The 23,433-nt window shown below is 43.7% G+C and overlaps 1 protein-coding gene across 1 annotated transcript; it reads right to left on the bottom strand.

Annotated features, from left to right (window-relative positions):
- Positions 1-15,233: 15,233 nt before the first annotated feature.
- LOC120999683 (gastrula zinc finger protein XlCGF26.1-like) lies at positions 15,234-22,942 on the bottom strand. Its single transcript, XM_040430700.1, has 3 exons — positions 22,899-22,942; positions 22,692-22,815; positions 15,234-17,031 (listed from the first exon to the last, which is right to left on the bottom strand). The coding sequence occupies exons 2-3, from the start codon at positions 22,774-22,776 to the stop codon at positions 15,437-15,439; spliced, it is 1,680 nt and encodes a 559-aa protein (XP_040286634.1). The 5' UTR covers positions 22,777-22,815; positions 22,899-22,942; the 3' UTR covers positions 15,234-15,436.
- Positions 22,943-23,433: the final 491 nt, after the last annotated feature.

Here is a 23,433-nt window from a genome sequence, read left to right as displayed (position 1 = left end):
CAGCCGTCCCTCTGTCCAGGCTACTACTCACCTCCTCATAAAAACAAATCAGGTTAGTCTGACAACTTCTGTCCTTGGTAAACCCATGCTGGTTATCACTTATAATATTACTTACAGTCACATACTCCTGTATATAGTCCCTTAAGAGTCCTTCAAACATTTTTCCCACAACAGAAGTTAAACTAACTGGTCTATAATTACCTGTGGAGGACCTATATCCTTTTTTAAATATGGGCACCACGTTTGCAATGCGCCAATCACTTGGCACTGTACCAGTTCCTAGAGAATCTTTAGAAATTATAAACAGGGGTGCAGCAATGACTGAACTGAGCTCTTTAAGCACTCTTGGGTATAATCCATCTGGGCCCAGAGCCTTGTTCACATTTACCTTATTCAACTTATCTTGGACCATATCTACAGTTAAACAAATTGAGTATAATACTGGATGTACTAACAGCCCCAGCACCATAGATATCAGCTCCTTTCTTTTCTTTTGTATATACAGAGCTAAAAAAAAAAACATTTAGTAACTCTGCCTTTTCTTTATCTTCAGTGGATACCCTCCATTTTACCATTATTTAGGGGACCTATCTGCTCAGACCTTGGTTTTTTAACATTTATATATATATTTTTTTAAATGGATTTTGTTTTGCTCTCTTTTGCCACATGCTGTTCGTTTTGTACTTGTGCTAATTTTACCTCCTTTTTACAGATTTTATTAAGGCCTTTGTAATCTTTAAACGCTACAGCTGACCCCTCAGTTTTGTATTTTTTAAATGCCCTCTTTTTGTCTTTTATTGCCATTTTTACAGTAGCTGTAAGCCATGGGGGGGGGGGGGGGTTTAATTTTAGCCGTTTATACTTGTTACCTAAAGGAATATATATTTTTTGTGTAATTACTTAATATGGATTTAAAGCTCTCCCATTTATCCTCAGTATTATTATGTGACAGTAGCTGCTCCCAGTCTATGCCCTGAAATGCTGCCCTCAACCCAGGGAAATTAGCTTTTTTAAAATTCAGTGTCTTTGCTCTGCCTGACAGAGTTTGCTTCTTATAGTTTAGGGGGAATATAATTATATTGTGGTCACTATTACCTAGTGTTTCCGGAAGAGTAACAGTTCCAACAAGCTCTGCATCATTAGAAATTACCAAATCCAACAGAGCATTGCCCCTAGTGGGAGCTTCTACAAACTAGCCCATAAAGTGGTCCTGCAGCAAGTTGAGGAATTTTCTCCTCTTTGCAGTTGAGGCAGAACGGTCAGAACTTTTGAATATAAAAGAATCCATCATATACAGTCAGGTCCATAAATATTGGGACATCGACACAATTCTAAAATTTTTTGCTCTATACACCACCACAATGGATTTCAAATGAAACGAACAAGATGTGCTTTAACTGCAGACTGTCAGCTTTAATTTGAGGGTATTTACATCCAAATCAGGTGAACGGTGTAGGAATTACAACAGTTTGCATATGTGCCTCCCACTTGTTAAGGGACCAAAAGTAATGGGACAGAATAATAATCATAAATCAAACTTTCACTTTTTAATACTTGGTTGCAAATCCTTTGCAGTCAATTACAGCCTGAAGTCTGGAACGCATAGACATCACCAGACGCTGGGTTTCATCCCTGGTGATGCTCTGCCAGGCCTCTACGGAAACTGTCTTCAGTTCCTGCTTGTTCTTGGGGCATTTTCCCTTCGGTTTTGTCTTCAGCAAGTGAAATGCATGCTCAATCGGATTCAGGTCAGGTGATTGACTTGGCCATTGCATAACATTCCACTTCTTTCCCTTAAAAAACTCTTTGGTTGCTTTTGCAGTATGCTTTGGGTCATTGTCCATCTGCACTGTGAAATGGCGTCCAATGAGTTCTGAAGCATTTGGCTGAATATGAGTAGATAATATTGCCTGAAACACTTCAGAATTCATCCTGCTGCTTTTATCAGCAGTCACATCATCAATAAATACAAGAGAACCAGTTCTATTGGCAGCCATACATGCCCACGCCATGACACTATCACCACCATGCTTCACTGATGAGGTGGTATGCTTAGGATCATGAGCAGTTCCTTTCCTTCTCCATACTCTTCTCTTCCCATCACTCTGGTACAAGTTGATCTTGGTCTCATCTGTCCATAGGATGTTGTTCCAGAACTGTGAAGGCTTTTTTAGATGTCATTTGGCAAACTCTAATCTGGCCTTCCTGTTTTTGAGGCTCACCAATGGTTTGCATCTTGTGGTGAACCCTCTGTATTCACTCCGGTGAAGTCTTCTCTTGATTGTTGACTTTGACACACATACACCTACCTCCTGGAGAGTGTTCTTGATCTGGCCAACTGTTTTGAAGGATGTGTTTTTCACCAGGGAAAAAATCCTTCGGTCATCCACCACAGTTGTTTTCCGTGGTCTTCTGGGACTTTTGGTGTTGGTGAGCTCACCGGTGCGTTCCTTCTTTTTAAGAATGTTCCAAACAGTTGTTTTGGCCGCGCCTAATGTTTTTGCTATCTCTCTGATGGGTTTGTTTTGTTTTTTCAGCCTAATGATGGCTTGCTTCACTGATAGTGACAGCTATTTGGCTCTCATCTTGAGAGTTGACAGCAACAGATTCCAAATGCAAATAGCACACTTGAAATGAACTCTGGACCTTTTATCTGCTCATTGTAATTGGGATAATGAGGGAATAACAGCTGAGAAGCCAATTGTCCCATTACTTTTGGTCCCTTAACAAGTGGGAGGCACATATGCAAACTGTTGTAATTCCTACACCGTTCACCTGATTTGGATGTAAATACTCTCAAATTAAAGCTGACAGTCTGCAGGTAAAGCACATCTTGTTAGTTTCATTTCAAATCCATTGTGGTGGTGTATAGAGCCAAACATTTTACAATTGTGTCGATGTCCCAATATTTATGGACCTGACTGTATGTACAGTACAGACCAAAAGTTTGGACACACCTTCTCATTCAAAGAGTTTTCTTTATTTTCATCACTATGTAAATTGTAGATTCACACTGAAGGCATCAAAACTATGAATTGACACATGTGGAATTGTATACATAACAAACAAGTGTGAAACAACTGAAAATATGTCATATTCTAGGTTCTTCAAAGTAGCCACCTTTTGCTTTGATTACTGCTTTGCACACTCTTGGCATTCTCTTGATGAGCTTCAAGAGGTAGTCCCCTGAAATGGTTTTCACTTCACAGGTGTGCCCTGTCAGGTTTAATAAGTTGGATTTCTTGCCTTATAAATGGGGTTGGGACCATCAGTTGCGTTGAGGAGAAGTCAGGTGGATACACAGCTGATAGTCCTACTGAATAGACTGTTAGAATTTGTATTATGGCAAGAAAAAAGCAGCTAAGTAAAGAAAAACGAGTGGCCATCATTACTTTAACCCCTTAAGGACACAGCCTTTTTACACCTTAGGACCAGGCCATTTTTTGCAAATCTGACCAGTGTCATTTTAAGTGCTGATAACTTTAAAACGCTTTGACTTATCCAGGCCGTTCTGAGATAGTTTTTTCGTCACATATTGTACTTCATGACACTGGTAAAATGAAGTAAAAAAAAAAATTTTTTTTGCACCAAAAAATACCTAATTTAACAAAAATTTGGAAAAATTTGCAAATTTCACAGTTTCAGTTTCTCTACTTCTGTAATACATAGTAATACCCCCAAAAATTGTGATGACTTTACATTCCCCATATGTCTACTTCATGTTTGAATTATTTTGGGAATGATATTTTATTTTTTGGGGATGTTATAAGGCTTAGAAGTTTAGAAGCAAATCTTGAATTTTTTCTGAAATTTACAAAAACTAAATTTTTAGGGACCAGTTCAGGTCTGAAGTCACTTTGCGAGGCTTACATAATAGAAACCACCCAAAAATGACCCCATCTAAGAAACTACACCCCTCAAGGTATTCAAAACAGATTTTACATACGTCGTTAACCCTTTAGGTGTTGCACAAGAGTTATTGGCAAATGGGGGTGAAATTTGAGAATTTCATTTTTTTGTCAAATTTTTCATTTTAACCCATTTTTTTTCACTAACAAAGCAAGGGTTAACAGCCAAACAAGACTGTACCTTTATTGCCCTGACTCTGCCGTTTACAGAAACACCCAATATGTGGCCGTAAACTACTGTACGGCCACACAGCGGGGCGTAGAGTGAAAGGTGCGCCGTTTGGATTTTGGAGGGCTGATTTTTATGGACCGGTTTATTTACACCATGTCCCATTTGAAGCCCCCTGATGCACCCCTAGAGTAGAAACTCCCTAAAAGTGACCCCATCTAAGAAACTACACCCCTCAAGGTATTCAAAACTGATTTTACATATGTCGTTAACCCTTTAGGTGTTGCACAAGAGTTATTGGCAAATTGGGATGAAATTTGAGAATTTCATTTTTTTGTCTAATTGTTCATTTTAACCCATTTTTTCCACTAACAAAGCAAGGGTTAACAGCCAAACAAGACTGTATATTTATTGCCCTGACTCTGCCGTTTACAGAAACACCCAATATGTGGCCGTAAACTACTGTACGGCCACACAGCGGGGCATAGAGTGAAAGGTGCACCGTTTGGTTTTTGGAGGGCTGATTTTTATGGACCGGTTTATTTACACCATGTCCCATTTGAAGCCCCCTGATGCACCCCTAGAGTAGAAACTCCCTAAAAGTGACCCCATCTAAGAAACTACACCTCTCAAGGTATTCAAAACTGATTTTACATACGTCGTTAACCCTTTAGGTGTTGCACAAGAGTTATTGGCAAATGGGGATGAAATTTGAAAATTTCATATTTTTGCCTTATTTTCCATTTTAACCCATTTTTTCCACTAACAAAGCAAGGGTTAACAGCCAAACAAGACTGTATCTTTATTGCCCTGACTCTGCCGTTTACAGAAACACTTTAATATATATATATTGGGACCAACCTGGGTAAGGTTATTTACTATATGATATTTACAAATGCCTAACTAGGCAGAGAAACCTATCTTGACCCAGGTATTTAAAACTTCACTTTTATTGAGGTAGTTCTAAAAGTATATATATTGTATATGTGCGACATGCACCCTTTAATTGAAATAAAGACAACCAAAGAATGAAAGGTTAAAAATACAAAGCACCTCAACTATGATAGCGATGATACCTGCACTAAGTAAGGGGAGGGGAGAATTGCTCTATCTCTCACTGCATGTCCCTATAGACAAGGTACCACTGTCACTGGCGGAGCTACACACTGCCTTGACGCCGTCAGCGGTTCACTGCACGCTGTGGAGGGTAGTCTTGATACCCTTGAAAGGTGGCGTGGGAGGGAGAACACTGCCCACCGTTCATATATGTCGCTTAAAGCGTTTATTCTCAGACTGAAATGATTAAATGACTGAAAACGCACAGAGATGCAGTGTTCAGCAGCTGTACTCAAACCAACTGAATATTTAAACTGCACCAGACACCATCGGCTGGGTGACCGTGAAGCTGTGGTGACCAGTGAGGAGGTGCAATGCAGTTAAAATCTGTTACTGCCCCCCGACATGTTTCGCCAGATTTCTGGCTTCTTCAGGGGCAAATGGGCAGCGACGCTATTTTTAACCTTTCATTCTTTGGTTGTCTTTATTTCAATTAAAGGGTGCATGTCGCACATATACAATATATATACTTTTAGAACTACCTCAATAAAAGTGAAGTTTTAAATACCTGGGTCAAGATAGGTTTCTCTGCCTAGTTAGGCATTTGTAAATATCGTTTACAGAAACACCCAATATGTGGCCGTAAACTACTGTACGGCCACACAGCGGGGCGTAGAGGGAAAGGTGCGCCGTTTGGTTTTTGGAGGGCTGATTTTTATGGACCGGTTTATTTACACCGTGTCCTGTTTCAACCCCTCTGATGCACCCCTGGAGTAGAAACTCCCTAAAAGTGACCCCATTTTGGAAACTACGGGATAAGGTGGCATTTTTTGGGGACTATTTTTAGGGTAAATATGATTTTTGGTTGCTCTATATTACATTTTTGTGAGGCAAGGTTACCAAAAATTGAAATTCTGAAATTTCATCTCCATTTGCCATTAACTGTTGAGGAACACCTAAAGGGTTAATAAAGTTTGTATAATCAGTTTTGAATACCTTGAGGGGTGTAGTTTCTTAGATGGGGTCACTTTTAGGGAGTTTTTACTCTAGGGGTGCATCAGGGGAGCTTCAAATGGGACATGGTGTCAATAAAAAAAGGCCATCAAAATCGGCCTTCCAGAAACCATGTCGGTCCTTTCCTTTTGCGGCCTCCCTTTTACTGATACAGCAGTTTACGACCACAAATGTGGCGTTTCTGTAAACTGCAGTATCAGGGTAATAAAATTAAGTTTTGTTTGGTAGTTAACCCTTGTTTTGTTACCGGAAAAAACGGATTGAAATGGAAAAGTGCCAAAAATAGCGGTTTTGGCACCTTTTTTTATTTATTTTTTTTAACCGTGTTAATCTGGGGGGTTAGGTCATGGGATATTTTTATAGAGGAAATTCTTACGGACGCGGCAATACCTAATAAGTCTACTTTTCTTTTTAAAATTATTTAGGTTTTTGACTATATTATCTTTTTTGATACAATTTTTTTTTTTGGGTATCTCTAAAGTCTGAGTCATTTTTTATTTTTTTATTTTATCCGATTATCTTATGTGGGGGCTCATTTTTTGCGGGTTAAGACGACGGTTTTATTGGCACTATTTTGGGGGCTATATGACTTTTTGATCGCTTGCTATTAAACGTTTTATTATGTAAGGTGACAAAAAAAAACACTTTTTTTGCACCTTTTTTTTTTCTGGACCGTGTTAATCTGGGGGGTTAGGTCATGGGGTATTTTTATAGAGGAGATTATTACCGACGCGGCGATACCTAATATGTCTACTTTTAATAAATTATTTTTGTTTTTTTGGGTGTCTCAAGTCTGAGAACCATTTTTTTTTATCCGATGTCAGTGCTAAATTGGGATATAAATTTAGTACTCCATGGAAGTGTGATACTCCCTGAAGCAACCGTCAATGCAGAGGCCCGGATGATCGGGGCACGTGTCGCACTGAGTAGTCGTGTCCTTCCGCATCCCCCTCCTGCGACACACTCTGCACTTTTTTGGGGTTCGTCCCTTCTTTCCAGTATGGGGGACCACACCTGGAAAGTGTTGGCCAGGGACGATCCGGGCGCCTACAGTTCCCGAGGTACTCCGGCCTGCTCTTTCCCGGTCCGAAAAGATCAGGGCCATGAGGACTGCCTCATAGAACTGGAGGAATGTCCCTGTGCTGCCAGCGCTTCGGGATAGTACAAAAGAGTTGTACATGGCAACCTGTACCAAGTAGACCGCAACTTTTTTGTACCATGCCCGGGTTTTGCGCATGGCGTTATATGGCTTGAGGACTTGATCCGAGAGATCAACTTCTCCCATATACCGATTGTAGTCGACGATACAATCGGGCTTGAGGACCATTGCCGCGGTACCTTGCACAGGGACAGGGGTGTCACCATCACCACTCAGGATCGCTGGATGGTGATTGGTCGAGTGAAATCACACCACCATCATCATCCTGTTCCGGGTTATCGGGTCTTCAGAGACCCGAATAACCCGGAAACGCAGAAAACCGCAGGTCTGAATTGACCTGCGGTTTTCTGCGATCACATACATGGGGGGGGTCACTGGACCCCCCGGCGCATTTGCCCCAAGTGCCTGCTCAATGATTTGAGCAGGCACGGGGTTCCGATCACCGCCCGCCGGTGATTGAAAATACACAGGGCGTACAGGTACGCCCTGTGTCCTTAAGTACCAGGGCACAAGGGCGTACCTGTACGCCCTGTGTCCTTAAAGGTTTAAGAAATGAAGGTCAGTCAGTCAGCCGAAAAATTGGGAAAACTTTGAAAGCAAGGGCTATTTGACCATGAAGGAGAGAGATGGGGTGCTGCGCCAGATGACCTGGCCTCCACAGTCACCGGACCTGAACCCAATCAAGATGGTTTGGGGTGAGCTGGACCGCAGAGTGAAGGCAAAAGGGCCAACAAGTGCTAAGCATCTCTGGGAACTCCTTCAAGACTGTTGGAAGACCATTTCAGGTGACTACCTCTTGAAGCTCATCAAGAGAATGCCAAGAGTGTGCAAAGCAGTAATCAAAGCAAAAGGTGGCTACTTTGAAGAACCTAGAATATGACATATGTTCAGTTGTTTTACACTTGTTTGTTATGTATATAATTCCACATGTGTTAATTCATAGTTTTGATGCCTTCAGTGTGAATCTACAATTTTCATAGTCATGAAAATAAAAAAAACTATTTGAATGAGAAGGTGTGTCCAAACTTTTGGTCTGTACTGTATATGTATATATATATAAATAAAAATATTAAACCTTTTATTTTTTTATATTCTGGTATCTGTGCTGAATTGTCAGCCATTGTGTCCAGGTTTTCAAAAGAGGACAGAAGGTGAATTCAAGTCTCTTGAACTGAATACTTAAAGGGAACCTGTCATCGGGATTTTGTGTATAGAGCTGAGGACATGGGTTGCTAGATCACCGCTAGCACATCCGCAATACCCAGTCCCCATAGCTCTTTGTGCTTTTATTGTGTAAAAAAGATTTGATACATATGCAAATTAACCTGGTAGGAGTCCCGTCTCTGACTCATCTCAGGGACAGGACTCAACTCCATTTAATTTGCATATGTATCAAATCGTTTTTTTTATATCTTAGACGCTTAGGTTTTAGAAATAAGATGGAAATGTAATCATATAAAAATTATCATCAAGTTTACCTATGTTTTAGCATAAAGTAAGGTTAATATGGTTATAGGTTTATGTGGACTTAGTGTTCTTCACACTCCTCAACTGATTTACCAGTCAGGACTTTGACTGGTCCAAAGGGATACAATAGAATGTTGTCTGTTACCAAACAATTATATGTACACTTATCTTGACTTCCAGTATAGTCACGCAATCCGAAGTCCTACGCTATTCATGGAATTATCCAGGTCTACTCGGGAACAAATATTAGTGTTGCTCACTCATCGTCATTTATGACAAGTCTGCTTAATGTGTTAAACCATTGTCCACACCATAAAAGGAGATTTTTAAAACCATTTACTCATCAGTCTGAGGGGGAGGGGGTCACAACTGATGTCACTAATTGTTGATTAACCTGACCAAGCCCCTTCCTGAGAGGGATAAAAAGGCAGCATAAGCTGATAGGGGAGATCATCACTTCATAAGATCATCCCTTGATCACTCAATCAATCTATCCAAGGAACAACCACCACAGCAAGGAGACTAAGAGAGGAGGGAATAGGACCTGACCATACTACATTCCTGAACCTTGACTCTGATTTCTTCCAGGCCGATTCTTGGTATAGTATAAAATTTCCTTCTGGATATTAGGAAATTAATTAATTATATCTATATATTACATCAATTATATCCTGTGTGTAGGATCTAGATTAATTTGGGATCATTGTACCTGCAGCCTCAATGGTATAATTTTGACCTAGGGAGATACAAAGATATATATGTAAAATGTATCTATTTATCATCTCCAAAGAACGGATTTTAGTTCTAGTCATATATGGTTGAATCTATATATATCTATGTAAGGAAATATGATGAAGATCTAATACATCTATGGCTGGGAGAAATCAAGTATACGGTTAAGGAATTGTCTCCCTGGGTCATTAGTAAGATATCTAATTATATTACTGATTAGAGGCATATTCTTTAGGTTATTTGGGGTTTCTTAGTTCCATATCAGGTTTTATTTTTTTTACCATTGTTACCAATTTTATAATTGATTATTATTGGATTGTAACCCATTTTTACATTATATTGATTATTTTGCACTGAATTATTATTAGTAAATATATATTTTGTTTACAACCGTTTGTTTTTTTTTGTCTTCAATTCAACGCAGATCAAGAGCTCTGGTGAGCTTGTTGTTTATGAGAACAAATTGGAATCTCCTCTATTATAGATCCTAATTTGTTTACATAAATATGGACTGTTAATCAGAGCAGTATAAATATTCTGACATAATCATGACCCCAGTCAATGTCTGGGAAGTTAAAATATCCAATTATGACCACTGTACCAGCCTGTGCCGCCCGCTTTATTTGGTTATACAGTTGAGCTTCTATCTCCTCTGTGATGTTAGGGGGTCTATAGATTACACCAAGTATTATTTTTTCAGTGTTTATATCCCTTTGAACTTCCACCAATAAGGTTTCCACATCCTCACCCACAATTGCCTCTTTCACACTTGTCTTCAGATCACTCCTCACACAGGCACACGCCACCTCCTTTTCTATTGACCCCGTCTTTCCTAAATAGTGTAAAACCTTTAATATTAACAGCCCAGTCATGTGAAGAGTCCAACCATATCTCAGCCACACCAACTATATCTATGTGTTCTTCTAGTACCAGAGCCTCCAGCTCCCCTATTTTTCTAACTAGACTTCTGGCATTTGTGAAAATACATTTTAAATTACTATTACCTGTAAAGTGAATATCCAGGATTTTTGGGTTACCTTGGTTGATGTCTGTATGTAACAGGTTCTTGTTACCAGCAGTTCAATTTTTCATTGGTGTATAGTTCTGCCCAGTCTTGTCCCCATTTTCCTCACTAACCCCAGCCCCCACTAAATCCCTACTCTATCTACCCCCCTGATTAGTATGACCCCCCACCCTCCCCACAGATCCTAGTTTAAAAGCTCCTCCAGCCATCTAACCATTTTCCCCCCAGGGCAGTTGCACCCTCCCCATTAAGGTGCATCCCGTCCCAACTGTAGAGCCTGTCACCGACAGAGAAGGCAGTCCAGTTCTCCATGAACCCAAACCCTTCCTTCCTGCACCAGCTTCTGAGCCACTTATTTAACTCCCTAAGCTCCCGTTGTCTCTCTGGTGACGCTCGTGGCACTGGTAGTAGTTCTGAAAACACTACTTTGGAGGTACTAGACTTGAGCTTCTCTCCTAGTTCCCTAAAACAGTGTTTCCCAACCAGTGTGCCTCCAGCTGTTGCAAAACTACAACTCCCAGCATGCCCAGACAGCCTTTGGCTGTGCGGGCATGCTGGGAGTTGTAGTTTTGCAACAGCTGGAGGCAAACTGGTTGGGAAACACTGCCCTAAAATAATTTTTAAGGACCTTCCATCTCCCGCTGACTTTGTCATTGTTGCCAATGTATACCATGACCGACGCGTCTTCCCCAGCCCCACCCAGCAATCTGATCCGCAATATGCCGAACCCGAGCACCCAGAAGACAACACACTGTTCGGCATTCACGGTCTCGGCGACAGATGACCGTTTGTCCTCCTAATAATAGAGTCCCCTACCACCAGCATCTGCCAGACCTTTGCTGCACTCCTTTTCCCATCCTTCCTGCAGCCAGGGCCGGCCTTAGGTGTTCAGGCGCCCTGTGCGAGCTAACCTTGTGGCGCCCCCCCCCCCCCCCTCAAAAAAAGTAGTTACCAACCAAGTAGTTACCAGCCCGCACACCCCAAAGGCCGGTGTAATGTTATACTTCCCTACTTCGTGAGATTTCCCTACCTTCGTCACTTCCGGTCGCACCGGACATGACGTGAGGAGGTGTGCCGCGCTGCGCAGGCGCACAACGACAGGTTAGGGAAATTTCACAGCAGAGTGCGCATGCGCCAGGAGCCTCGCCGGCGGTTAGGGTAGGGAAAAACTATGGGCCAGTGCGCAGGCGCAGTGATCGGATGGATGTTCTCAGCTGGACACCGGCCGACACTGCGCATGCACCGGGAGCCTCACCAGCGGTTATGGAAGGGAAAAATTACGTACGGGCCAGTGCTTTTTCCCTACCCTAACCGCTGGTGAGGCTCCCAGCGCATGCGCAGTGTCGGCCGGTGTCCAGCTGAGAACATCCATCCGATCACCGCACCTGTGCACTGGCCCATAATTTTTCCCTACCCTAACCGCCGGCGAGGCTCCCAGCGCATGCGCACTCTGCTGTGAAATTTCCCTAACCCGTCGTTGTGCGCAGTGCGCCCCCCCCAATATAATAAACATTGGTGGCGCAGTGCGCCCCCCCCCAATATAATAAACATTGGTGGCGCAGTGCACCCCCCCCCCAGTATAATAAACATTGGTGGCGCAGTGGGCCCCCCCAGTATAATAAACATTGGTGGCGCAGTGCGCCCCCCCAACACCCCAGTATAAACATTGGTGGCGCAGTGGGCCCCCCAATATAATAAACATTGGCGCAGTGTGCCCCCCCAATATAACATGAGCGCAGTGCGCCCCCCCAATATAACAAACATTGGTGGTGCAGTGCACCCCCCCACCCAATATAATAAACATTGGTGGCGCAGTGCACCCCCCCCCAATATAATAAACATTGGTGGCGCAGTGCGCCCCCCCCAACACCCCAGTATGATAAACATTGGTGGCGCAGTGGGCCCCCCCAATATAATAAACATTTGCACAGTGCGCCCCCCCTAATATAATAAACATTGGTGGTGCAGTGCACCCCCCCCCCCAATATAATAAACATTGGTGGCGCAGTGGGCAGTGCCAATGAGGGTTAAAAAATAATTAACTCACCTCCTCCAACTGATCGTCTTCTGTTCTTTCTTCATGACCTGTCAAAGGACCTGTGGTGACATCACTGTGCTCATCACATGATACATCACCATGGTAATGGGTCATGTGATGAGCTCAGTGACGTCACCACAGGTCCTGAAGAAACAGGAGACCGGCAGCTACGCGATCAACTGGAGGAGGTGAGTTAATTTTTTTAAATTATTTTTTAACAGTCATTGGCACTTCCCACTGAGCCACCAATGTTTCTTATACTGGGGTGTTGGGGGGGGGCGCACTGTGCCACCAACGTTTCTTATACAAATACAGGAGGCATAGCCGGCACCCGACCTCTGTGACAGGGAGCTGCGATCAGCTGCAGTTGAGTTAACCCTTCAGGTGCGGTACCTGAGGGGTTAACTCAACTGCAGCTGATCGCAGCTCCCTGTCACAGAGGTCGGGTGCCGGCTATTTGATTCCGGCACCCGCCTCCTGTATTTGTATTTCAGGTCAGTTATCTTCATTGGTGGCACAGTGGCCACAGCCCATCCCCTCCTCCTCCCGTCTCTCTTCTTATTGGCAGCGGCGGGGGCAGCAGGCAGGTCAGACACAGGGGAGGAGGAACGAATCAGGTCAGACAGGGGAGGGGGCGCCCCGAGGGAGAACTCAGAACACAAGTGCCGCCTCGCCTGCTGCCGCATATTACATTGCGAGCTGTCGGCCGCCCAGCGCCTCTGTTGCTATGGCGCCCTGTGCGGCCGCACAGCCCGCACACCCCAAAGGCCGGCCCTGCCTGCAGCGGTCATCCTCCTGGTTGCTAGGAGAAATGCCCTGCTGCAGTGTTGCTGGCTCTGGGCTTTCATCCCTAATATCAGCCAAACAGGCATATTTAAAAAAGCGTTCCAGATCAGGACTAGCCTCCCTGGCACTTTTCCCTCTACCCCTTCTTCCTACATTAACCCAACTGCTGACCTGATAGTCCCGATCTTGCCCTCCTCCTCCCACCTCCATTTCACTGACCCCAGCCAATGCCTGCACAGTGAGGTCTAAGCCTCTCTCCAGTTTTGCAATGCCCAAGTATTTCAAGCTGCTTATTTAGATCCAAGATCTGGGCCTTCAAACATGCAACATGATTGCATCTAGTGCAAATGTATTCACCCTCGAATGGCTCTTCAAGGCACGCATACATTGCACAGGACACACACTTAGTAACATTGTCCATGGAGCACATGCTTAAATGTGGATGAACAGTAAAGAAGAAAAACAGTAAATATGAGTTAGATTTAGACCTTGTCTGCTGTAGTTGGAGGACTAGCTAGAATCAAGCCAACAACACTCAAGCAAAATATATCAAACCTTAGTTTCTTGCTCCTTGTCTTGCACTCCGGTTCTTTAAACTCCACTTAGTACAGCAAGCCCCAGTTAGAGCGAGCTCAGTAAGAGTTCAGCAATGCAATAATAGCACCTGGAAGCACAAACCACTCCTCTTAACCAGGTACACAGCAGAGAAAAAAAAAAAAGGGTTTAAATGTCTGCCTACCAAAATGCGACTCGTTGCTGTCTGCCTGCCCTCATGTTCCATACGGCTACTGCTGCCTGCCGGTATCACTGCTGCCGCCGCCTCCATGCTGCTATAGCGGTCACGTGCCTTTTGATATGCTACCCTTTCCACATTAAAAATGCAATGCTGCAGCTCCTAATTAAAAGGGAGAATTTTTCTAGGCTCATTTACAATGATCCCTTTTACTTCTGAAAATTAAAACTTGTGCATGTGGTATGGGCAGCCATTCTGACCCCGTCAAGGCATAATCTTTGGACGCTTGGTCCCCCAACAATCAAATGTTTTTTTAAATTTATTTTTTACCCCCAAAACACTGTGCGTGTTTAAGCATCTGCCTGCAAATAAGGGACAATTTTTGGAAGCTTTGGAATATGAAAACATATAACACATGTGACGCCGATGTGCGTTTTTAAACACGCTGTTTGTTAACGCCATCAAAGGTGCGTTTACCCATAGCCATTTATGTCAGCGTCACTCAGACATTATTTACTATTGCTGTTTTTGCGTTCAAAAGCTTGGGGAGGGGTGAGAGAAAAAAACAAAGCGATAAGGCTACTTCACACTCGCGTTTGGTGCGGATCCGTCATGGATCTGCACAAACGCTTCCGTTCAGATAATGCAACCGCATGCATCCGTTCAGAACGGATCCGTTTGTATTATTTGTAACATAGCCAAAACGGATCCGTCTTGAACACCATTGCAAGTCAATGGGGGACGGATCAGTTTTCTATTGTGTCAGTGACTTACATTGTGTGTCAGGACGGATCAGTTTGCCTCCGCATCGTCAGGCGGACACCAAAACACTGCAAGCAGCGTTTTGGTGTCCGCCTCCAGAGCGGAATGGAGGTAAACACATGCATTCTGAGCGGATCCTTTTCTATTCAGAATGCATCAGGGCAAAACTGATCCGTTTTGGACCGCTTGTGAGAGCCCTGAAACGGATTTCACAAACGGAAACCAAAACGCCAGTGTGAAAGTAGCCTAACATGTTTTCCTAAAAAATTCTGAGTCCTAGGAGACTAGAGGGAGTTATATACCAATTGCAATTGGAGCCAATCTGGTTCGGCCCAAACCAGTTTGGGTCCGACGTGAACTTTTTTAAACATTCGTCAAACCTGAACAAGTTTATTGATCTCTAGAAGGGTCCTTAAGAAGTAAGATGCGACTGGTGCAGATAATCCAATGGTCAACGGACATGTGACTTATATTCTTTGTTATATTGTATAGTGTATAAGGTTCATGTAATATGTTATCTAGACATCAGAAGGCACTGTTTGGCAAAAGGTCCTACAATGAAGCACTTCTCCTTCCACAATCTGAACATTACAATGGCTTCTTTTTTGTGTGAGTCCTCTGATGTTGAACAAGACCTGATTTCAGGCGGAAACACTTTCCACATTCAGCGCATAAAAATGGCTTCTCTCCTGTGTGAGTTCTCTGATGACGAAGAAGATCTATTTTATAGGTAAAACATGTTCCACATTCTGAGCAAGAAAACGGCTTTTCTCCTGTGTGAACTCTTAGATGTTCCTCAAGATTTGATTTACGGCTAAAACGTTTCCCACATTCAGGACACATAGATACATTCTCTCCTGTGTGAACTCTTTGATGGTCCCTAAGATTTATTCTCCTAGAAAAACACTTCCCACATTCAGAACATACAAATGGTTTCTCCCCTGTGTGAGTTCTCTGATGTCTACCAAGATCTGATTTCTGAATAAAACATTTCCCACATTCTGAGCATGAAAATGGCTTCTCTCCAATGTGAAACCTATGATGTCTATTAAGATATAATTTTTGACTAAAACATTTCCCACATTCTGCACATGAAAATGGCTTCACCCCTAAGTGGAGTTTGAGATGACTCACAAGTTGTGATTTCCGAATAAAACTTTTCCCACATTCAGAACATGCAAATGGCTTCTCCCCTGTATGAGTTCTCTGATGTCTATCCAGATCTGATTTATGATTAAAACATTTCCTGCATTTGGAACATGAAAATGGTTTGTCTCCTGTGTGGATTCTTAGATGTCCTGCAAGAGATGATTTTCGACTAAAACAATTCCCACATTCAAGACATACAAATGGTTTCTCTCCTGTGTAAGCTCTCTGATGTCTATCAAGATCCTGACTAAAATGTTTCTCACACTGTGAATGCTGATGATTAAGAAGAGCTATGTTATCTGCAAAACACGTTCCACATTCTGAGCATGGAAATGGCTTCTCTCTTCTGTGAGTTTGCTGATGAAAAAGAAGAGATGATTTCAAACTAAAACATTTCTCACATTCTGAACATGAAAATGGCTTCTCTCCTGTGTGAATTCTTAGATGTTCCGAAAGATTTGATTGGTTACGGAAACATTTCCCACATTCATGACATAAAAATGGTTTCTCCCCTGTGTGAGTTCTCTGATGTCTCTCAAAATCAGATTTTTGAATAAAACATTTTTCGCATTCTGAACATGGAAATAGCTTCTCTCCATTGTGAGTTCTCTGATGTCTATCAAAATATGATTTCCGACTAAAACATTTCCCACATTCTGAACATGAATACGGCTTCTCTCCTGTGTGAGTTCTTTGATGTCCAACTAGAATGAATTTCCTGGTAAAACATTTCCCACATTCTGAGCATGAAAATGGCCTTTTATCTCTGCGATTTCTCTCATGCAAAGAAATATTAGATTTCTTTATAAAATGTTTACCACTGGAAAAGATTTCCCTCCTTCTATTTCCAGTTATTTGCTTGCCAGTCAGTGACCGATTAGATAAAGGTTTCTTGTGACCAGTGGTATCGGTGGATAGATCTTCGCTGTGAAGGACTGAGGGTGCATTAGGAGTAATTGAATTAGCTTGTGTGGTATTGTTGTCTTCTGCTTCACGACAGGAAGATAAATGGAGAGGTCCATGGGAGTCGCTTACTGGAAAATGAAACAAAATATTCTTATTTTCCCAAATAACGTAATTTACCTATCAAGCTTTATTGAGACAATAGCAAGCCAGGAAACAAAGGATATAGGAGATATAAGAAAACAGGATAATGTACAACAATTTGAAAAAGCACTTAAAAAAAATAAAAAGAAAAGACCACAGAAAACACCATAAGGGTGAAAAACTTACTCAAACCAGTTTTGTACAAAAAAAATGAAATTTGAATTTCCTCCTTTTATATTGCGCTCACCGCTTTCCTTAAAAAGCTGGGGTCTACGCGGCAAAAAGATTTAAATCTAAAGGTCAGTTTCTGGTGCACTTATCTTCCGAGGTGTGCCTCTTAACAATTTTGTTAAATTTAAAGTCAGTGTATGAAGTGCTGGCTTTAGTAATTTTTCCCCAGTGTTCATGAGTTCTTTCTGTGCAGAGGTCCCAGAATATAATCTCTTAGGCCTCTTTCACACGGCCGTTGCGGGAAAATGTGCGGGTGCGTTGCGGGAACACCCGTGATTTTTCCGAGCGAGTGCAAAACATTGTAATGCGTTTTGCACTCGCGTGAGAAAAATCACGCATGTTTGGTACCCAAACCCGAACTTCTTCACAGAAGTTCGGGCTTGGGTTAGGTGTTGTGTAGATTTTATTATTTTCCCTTATAACATGGTTATAAGGGAAAATAATAGCATTCTGAATACAGAATGCTTAGTAGGTGATCAATTGAGGGTTAAAAAAAAATAAAAAAAATAACTCACCTTCTCCTCTTGTTCGCGTAGTTCCCAGTCTCTTCTTTACTTCTTTAATGATGAGCTGTGGGCTAAAGGACCTTTGGTGACGTCAGATCACATGCTCCAATCACATGGTACATTACCGTGGTGATGGACCATGTGATTGGAGCATGTGATCTGACGTCACCACAGGTCCTAGCCGATAGTTCATCTTTTGAGAAGTAAAGAAGAGACCGGGAACTACGCGAACAATAGGAGAAGGTGAGTTAATTTTTTTATTTATTTTTTAACCCTCAATTGATCACCTACTAAGCATTCTGTATTCAGAATGCTATTATTTTCCCTTATAACCATGTTATAAGGGAAAATAATACAGTGAATAGACTGTCACCTAGCAACCATGCGTGAAAATCGCACCGCATCCACACTTGCTTGCGGATGCTTGCGATTTTCACGCAACCCCATTCACTTCTATGGGGCCTGCGTTGCGTGAAAAACGCAGAATATAGAGCATGCTGCGATTTTCACGCAACGCACAAGTGATGCGTGAAAATCACCGCTCATGTGAACAGCCCCATAGAAATGAATGGGTCGGGATTCAGTGCGGGTGCAATGCGTTCACCTCACGCATCGCATCCGTGTGGAATACTCGCCCGTGTGAAAGGGGCCTTAGGCCTCTTTCACAAGGAATGTACGAATTGTGTCAGGATGCGTTCAGTGAAACTGTCACCATTTCACAAGCAAGATCATTTAGTTTTGTCTGCAATTGCGTTCAGTGTTTTCCACGTGGGTGCAATGCGTTTTTCGAGCACGTGAAAACATCTCCTAGCAACCATCAGTAAAAAACACATTCACTTCTATGGGGCCAGGGCTGCGTGAAAAAAAACCGCAGAATATAGAACATGCTGTGATTCTCACGCAACGCAGAAATGATGCATGAAAAGAAACGCTCGTGCACAGACCCATTGAAATGAACGGGTCAGGATTCAGTGAAGGGTGCTATGCGTTCACTTTACGCATTGCACCCGCGCAGAAAACTCGCTCGTGTAAAAGAGGCTTTATAGAGACAGAGCTTTTATCCTCACCATCAGTGTCGGACTAGGGTGCCAGGGGCCCACCTGTAAAATGTATTCTGGCGGCCCACTGTAAAGCTACATGCAAATTTGACCTGCTAACACAGCAGCGGCAAGATGATTATAGGGGCCCCTGCAGTGATTTTTAGAGAACGGTTCCCTGTGCCTAGAAGTCATCTCCGCCACCTGATGCATCTATACCAATATACTGGGTACTCTGTTAAATAATCTACCCAGTTTTTAATATGAAAATAGGCTGGGTAAGATATTGCTCACCTATATGTAATACACTCAATGCAATGTGCCACTTGTGTAGAGTGTGGGGAACAAGGGGCCCACCTTGCTCAGGGGCCCGACGGATTCACCTGTTCCCCTGTGGACCAGTCCAAGCCTACTCATCATACGACAAAGATTAAAGAGGACCTTTCACTGGTCCTGACATTACAATATAAATACCTGACACTGTAGGGCATGTTGAGGAGACATGATTTTTTTTTCCTATGGGCTGCTCAATTTCCCCCCCGCTGTGCCCCCCGTTCTGGTTTCTTACCCTGTATGCTAATCTATACCATAGGTACAGGGAGGAGGAGCTGGCTGTGTTTCGCAGGGGGCGGTTCCTTTTTCCTGGCTGTGAACTGTCCAATCGCAGCGGACCGCGTCACAGCCAGGGAGAAGGAGTCTCCCCCTGAGAAACACAGGCATCTCCTCCTCCCTGGACCAATGGTATGGGATAGCATACAGGGCGAGAAACCAGAACGGGGGGCACAGCGGGGGGAACGGAGCAGCCCATAGGAAAAAAAAAAAAAAAAAAGCAGGAGGACATCGTTTTAGAGGGACAATAGTGTGGGCTGCTTAGAATTGATGGAACCTCCCCTCAGGGGTGGACTGGCCATTAACTCTACAAGAAAAATCCGGTGAACTGGTTAAAGTAGAACTCCGGGCAAAATGTTTATTCTCTGACCTGCTAGAACGTGATCTCCAACTGACACAGGCCAGGAAGTCAGTTACTTCTCTATTCATTCCAATGAGACTGAGGCCCCCATAGGAACACACAGAGAAACTGACTTCCCATCCACACATAAGATACTGGATCAGTTGGAGAGTCTGATTGCTGGTCACATGACACAGGTGAGAAGCAGGGGCGGACATACCGCCTGTGCAGCCAGTTCGGCTTCACAGGGGATCAGTGTGGGAGGGGGTCCCATTGGGAGGTTCGGCGGCTGGGCAGCGGGAGAAGAGCGCTTCCATCATGGAAGTGATCATCTCTATATTCATCTGTATCGCTGTCCTTAGGATAGCCATACAGATGAACGGTGCGTGGGGCAGGCGTCTCCCTTCCCCGTTCCCCTGATAGGCTACAGGCCTAATGCCTCTAGCCTATCAGAGGCTGGTGCAGGCGGCGCAATGACATCATTGCGCCGCCTGAGACGGGCAGCGTACAGCGCGGGACACAGGCTGGAAGAGGCCTGCATCGCATCGCTGGAAGCAGCATGGAGGCAAGTATTAGTGTTTATTTTTTTCATTATTTTTAGTATAGTATGGCGAAGAAGGGAGGGGGCCCCTATATATTGGCACACATTATGGGGGGCACTATGGAGAAGTGGGGGGGGGGGGGAGCACTATGGGGGCCCTTTATACTGACACACATTATGGGGGGGGCACTATGGAGAAGTGGGCCGGAGCACTATGGGAGCATCTACTGGGGGCCCTATATACTGGCACACATTATGAGGGGAACTATGGAGGCATCTACTGGGAGCCCTGTATACTGGCACACATTATGGGGGGCACTATGGAGAAGTGGGGGGGGGCACTATGGGGGCCCTATATACTGGCACACATTATGGGGGGCACTATGGGGCTATAAGGGGGGAGCACTATGGGGGCATCTACTGGGGACCCTATATACTGGCACACATAATGCTTGACCACGGCATCTAAAGGGTTATATGCCTGTGATTGGCATTATTGCCGGTTGCAGACATTAGAAGCGGTCCTCTGCTGTTTGAAACAGCAGAGACCCACCGGCTATGGTGAACGCTGCGCTTGCAAGCGGGCGCCATATTAAAAGAGTCTCCCAGCGCAATCCTGGATTAAGACAGGCAGATTCCAACTAAAATTTTCAGAGGCCCTTTTAAAAATTAAAATTGGTTGCCAACCTGTCACCATGAAATGCAGTGCAAACAGCAAGCTACGGAGCCGTTCAGACTGATCATAGTTCCAAGGTCCTTACATTGCATACAGACGTCCCACAGACATTTTTTGTCAGGCATCACTGTCGCCGTTTTTCGTCTCGCAGCACTGTTTTACGTCCTCTCTGTCAGGACTGTTGATTGTGGAAGCGCTCACTATGCCTGCTAGACAAAGGCAGGCACCATTTGTGCAATTAACAGACTTTGAAAGCAGCACAATAGCGGGCTTTCGTGAAGCTGGATGGTCCATCTGCAAATTTTTGAAAGAGTTGGACTAAAGTTTCTGTAGTGCATCGGTGGTGTGGTCAGAGGAGGACACTCACACACGTAGAGGGGGTTCTGGATGGTCAAGACAGACATCTGCACCCCAAGATCTCTGTGCAAGAAGCGCTGCTGTATCTCAAAGGACACCAGGGCCTCACAAATTGGTTCGGCAGTAGTCCCTGTGACTGTAACCCCTTCCCCCCCCATCTATTTGGAGCAGGACTGCATTTATGCAACTTACTTACTTACTGACCTCTTATCGCCAAGAGCGTCACCACTGGTGGTCTGGGAGAGCCCATTGGAGGCACTAGTGTTCAGTGATGAAAACAGGATCTGCCTTGGTACTAAAGATGTTCGGATTACAGTTTTCAGGAAGGCTAGAGATCTACTCACAGGACTAACAACAGATGTCATAGTGTGGAATTACATTAGCTACAATGCCAGTTCCCATCTGGTATTCGTGGAGGGAACATTGACCAGCCTTCGGTATGTCCTGCTGGACATCATGGAACCAGTCCTACTCCTTTTTTTTTTTTTAAACAAGAGATTTGGTGTTTCCACGAGATAACATCTGCCCACACATCATGCTCTTCAGGGTAACCAGGAGCTCCCCTGGCCAGCTCCCTCACCAGATCTATGCCCCATCAAGAATGTCTGGGACTGGATGGGGTGATGGATCGCCCATGCACAGCATCCAAGAACCACCTTGTCTGAACCACAGCTCCAAGTTGAAAGAGTTTGGAATGACCAGAGGAGGATATTCAGCATCTACCATGCCAGAGTGGCCGCCTGTATCACAGCAAGGGGAGATGCCACCCAGTATTAAACTGACACTTGCAATATAATTTGCAACTTTTCTAAGCCAGAAAAGCTGGCATAGGGCTACAATGAATGACCCCTTATGTATTTATATGATGTCTCCTCAACATGTGTATATTTAACTTCTCATTTGGATTATATAGATATCTCATCCATAGAGTGCACATCTGTGTTCAGTTCTTTGTGTATAGAGGTCATGTGACCGATCGGGGTGGTACCTGTATATACTTATGCACAATATGTGGTCCTTTAGGTGGTACCTTGTGCATCACATGACTTTGTTGGGAAATTGGAATTTCGTACAATCTTGTTTTATACTATTACATGTATGGATATGATGGGACTAGGCCCCATAGTTGATCTGAAACAAATAAGTGATCGCATCGGTGCTGGATCTTATCTGGATATATCATAAAGCCTGATGTTTTATTGTGTTCTCCGGACGCCCGACCCTCTTCATTAATCTATAGGAAACACACACAGTGACTGAATACATTGTCTATATGTGAGGATTAGATGATGGAGAATCTGACTCTCAGAACTGTTCTCTCCTCTACAGTCATGGAAGGTCTCCTCTTACCCGGTGATGTGAGGGACTGGTGATTCTCCATCATGGCGTCCTTGTACAGATCCTTGTGTTCTTCTAAATACTCCCACTCCTCCATGGAGAAATAGACAGCGACATCCTGACACCTTATAGGAACCTGACAACACAAGGACACAGTCATTACCAGACCCCTCCCTTGGCGTTATTGTATAATGTCCCAGCATTCCCAGCAGCGCTCACCTCTCCGCTCAGCAGCTCAGTGATCCTGGTGGTAAGTTCTAGGATCTTCTGCTCATGTATCAGGGAATGAGGTGGAGGCTCGGTGATGGGGCTCTGGGTCCTGCTCCATCCTCCTGACACACGGGGTGTCACACACTCACCAGACGACTTCTTCACTACTGTGTAATCCTGTGTATGGGGAGACGCCGATCACTACAGATAGTCTAAGAATCATTCATCTTTCCAGACATTTCCCTGGTTTATTACTAGAGATAAGAGTGATGTCATGTGAGACTCTCACCTCTCCGGTTATCAAGGAGATGATCTCCAGGGTGAGGTCTAATATCCTCGCAGCCATGTGGTCTCTGTCCTTCTCCATCCTTGGTTGGTCCTTGAGGAAAATGACCATTGTCTTAAAAGAAGAGAGTCCTGAACCTAAGGGAAACAAGGATTGAGAGCAAAATCACATCTGGAAGAACATATTACATGAACTAACAAGTCTAAGAAATTGGGAATTAGAACCAATGATAAAGTACGAAGGAGATATTGATGTGTC

The sequence above is a fragment of the Bufo bufo genome, chromosome 4 (genome assembly GCF_905171765.1).
Source record: "Bufo bufo chromosome 4, aBufBuf1.1, whole genome shotgun sequence".
NCBI lineage: Eukaryota > Metazoa > Chordata > Amphibia > Anura > Bufonidae > Bufo > Bufo bufo.
Note: the sequence above shows the minus strand (reverse complement) of the source record. Positions and strands in the feature narration are given on the sequence as shown.

Bases quoted from the DNA above. Each gene is read 5' to 3' on its own strand.
- LOC120999683 (XM_040430700.1), bottom strand. From the start codon at position 22,776: ATGGAGGAGTGGGAGTATTTAGAAGAACACAAGGATCTGTACAAGGAC. The intron at 17,032-22,691 runs GTAAGAGGAGAC...TTCATTTTCCAG, and splicing joins CCAGTCCCTCACATCACCGG to TAAGCGACTCCCATGGACCT.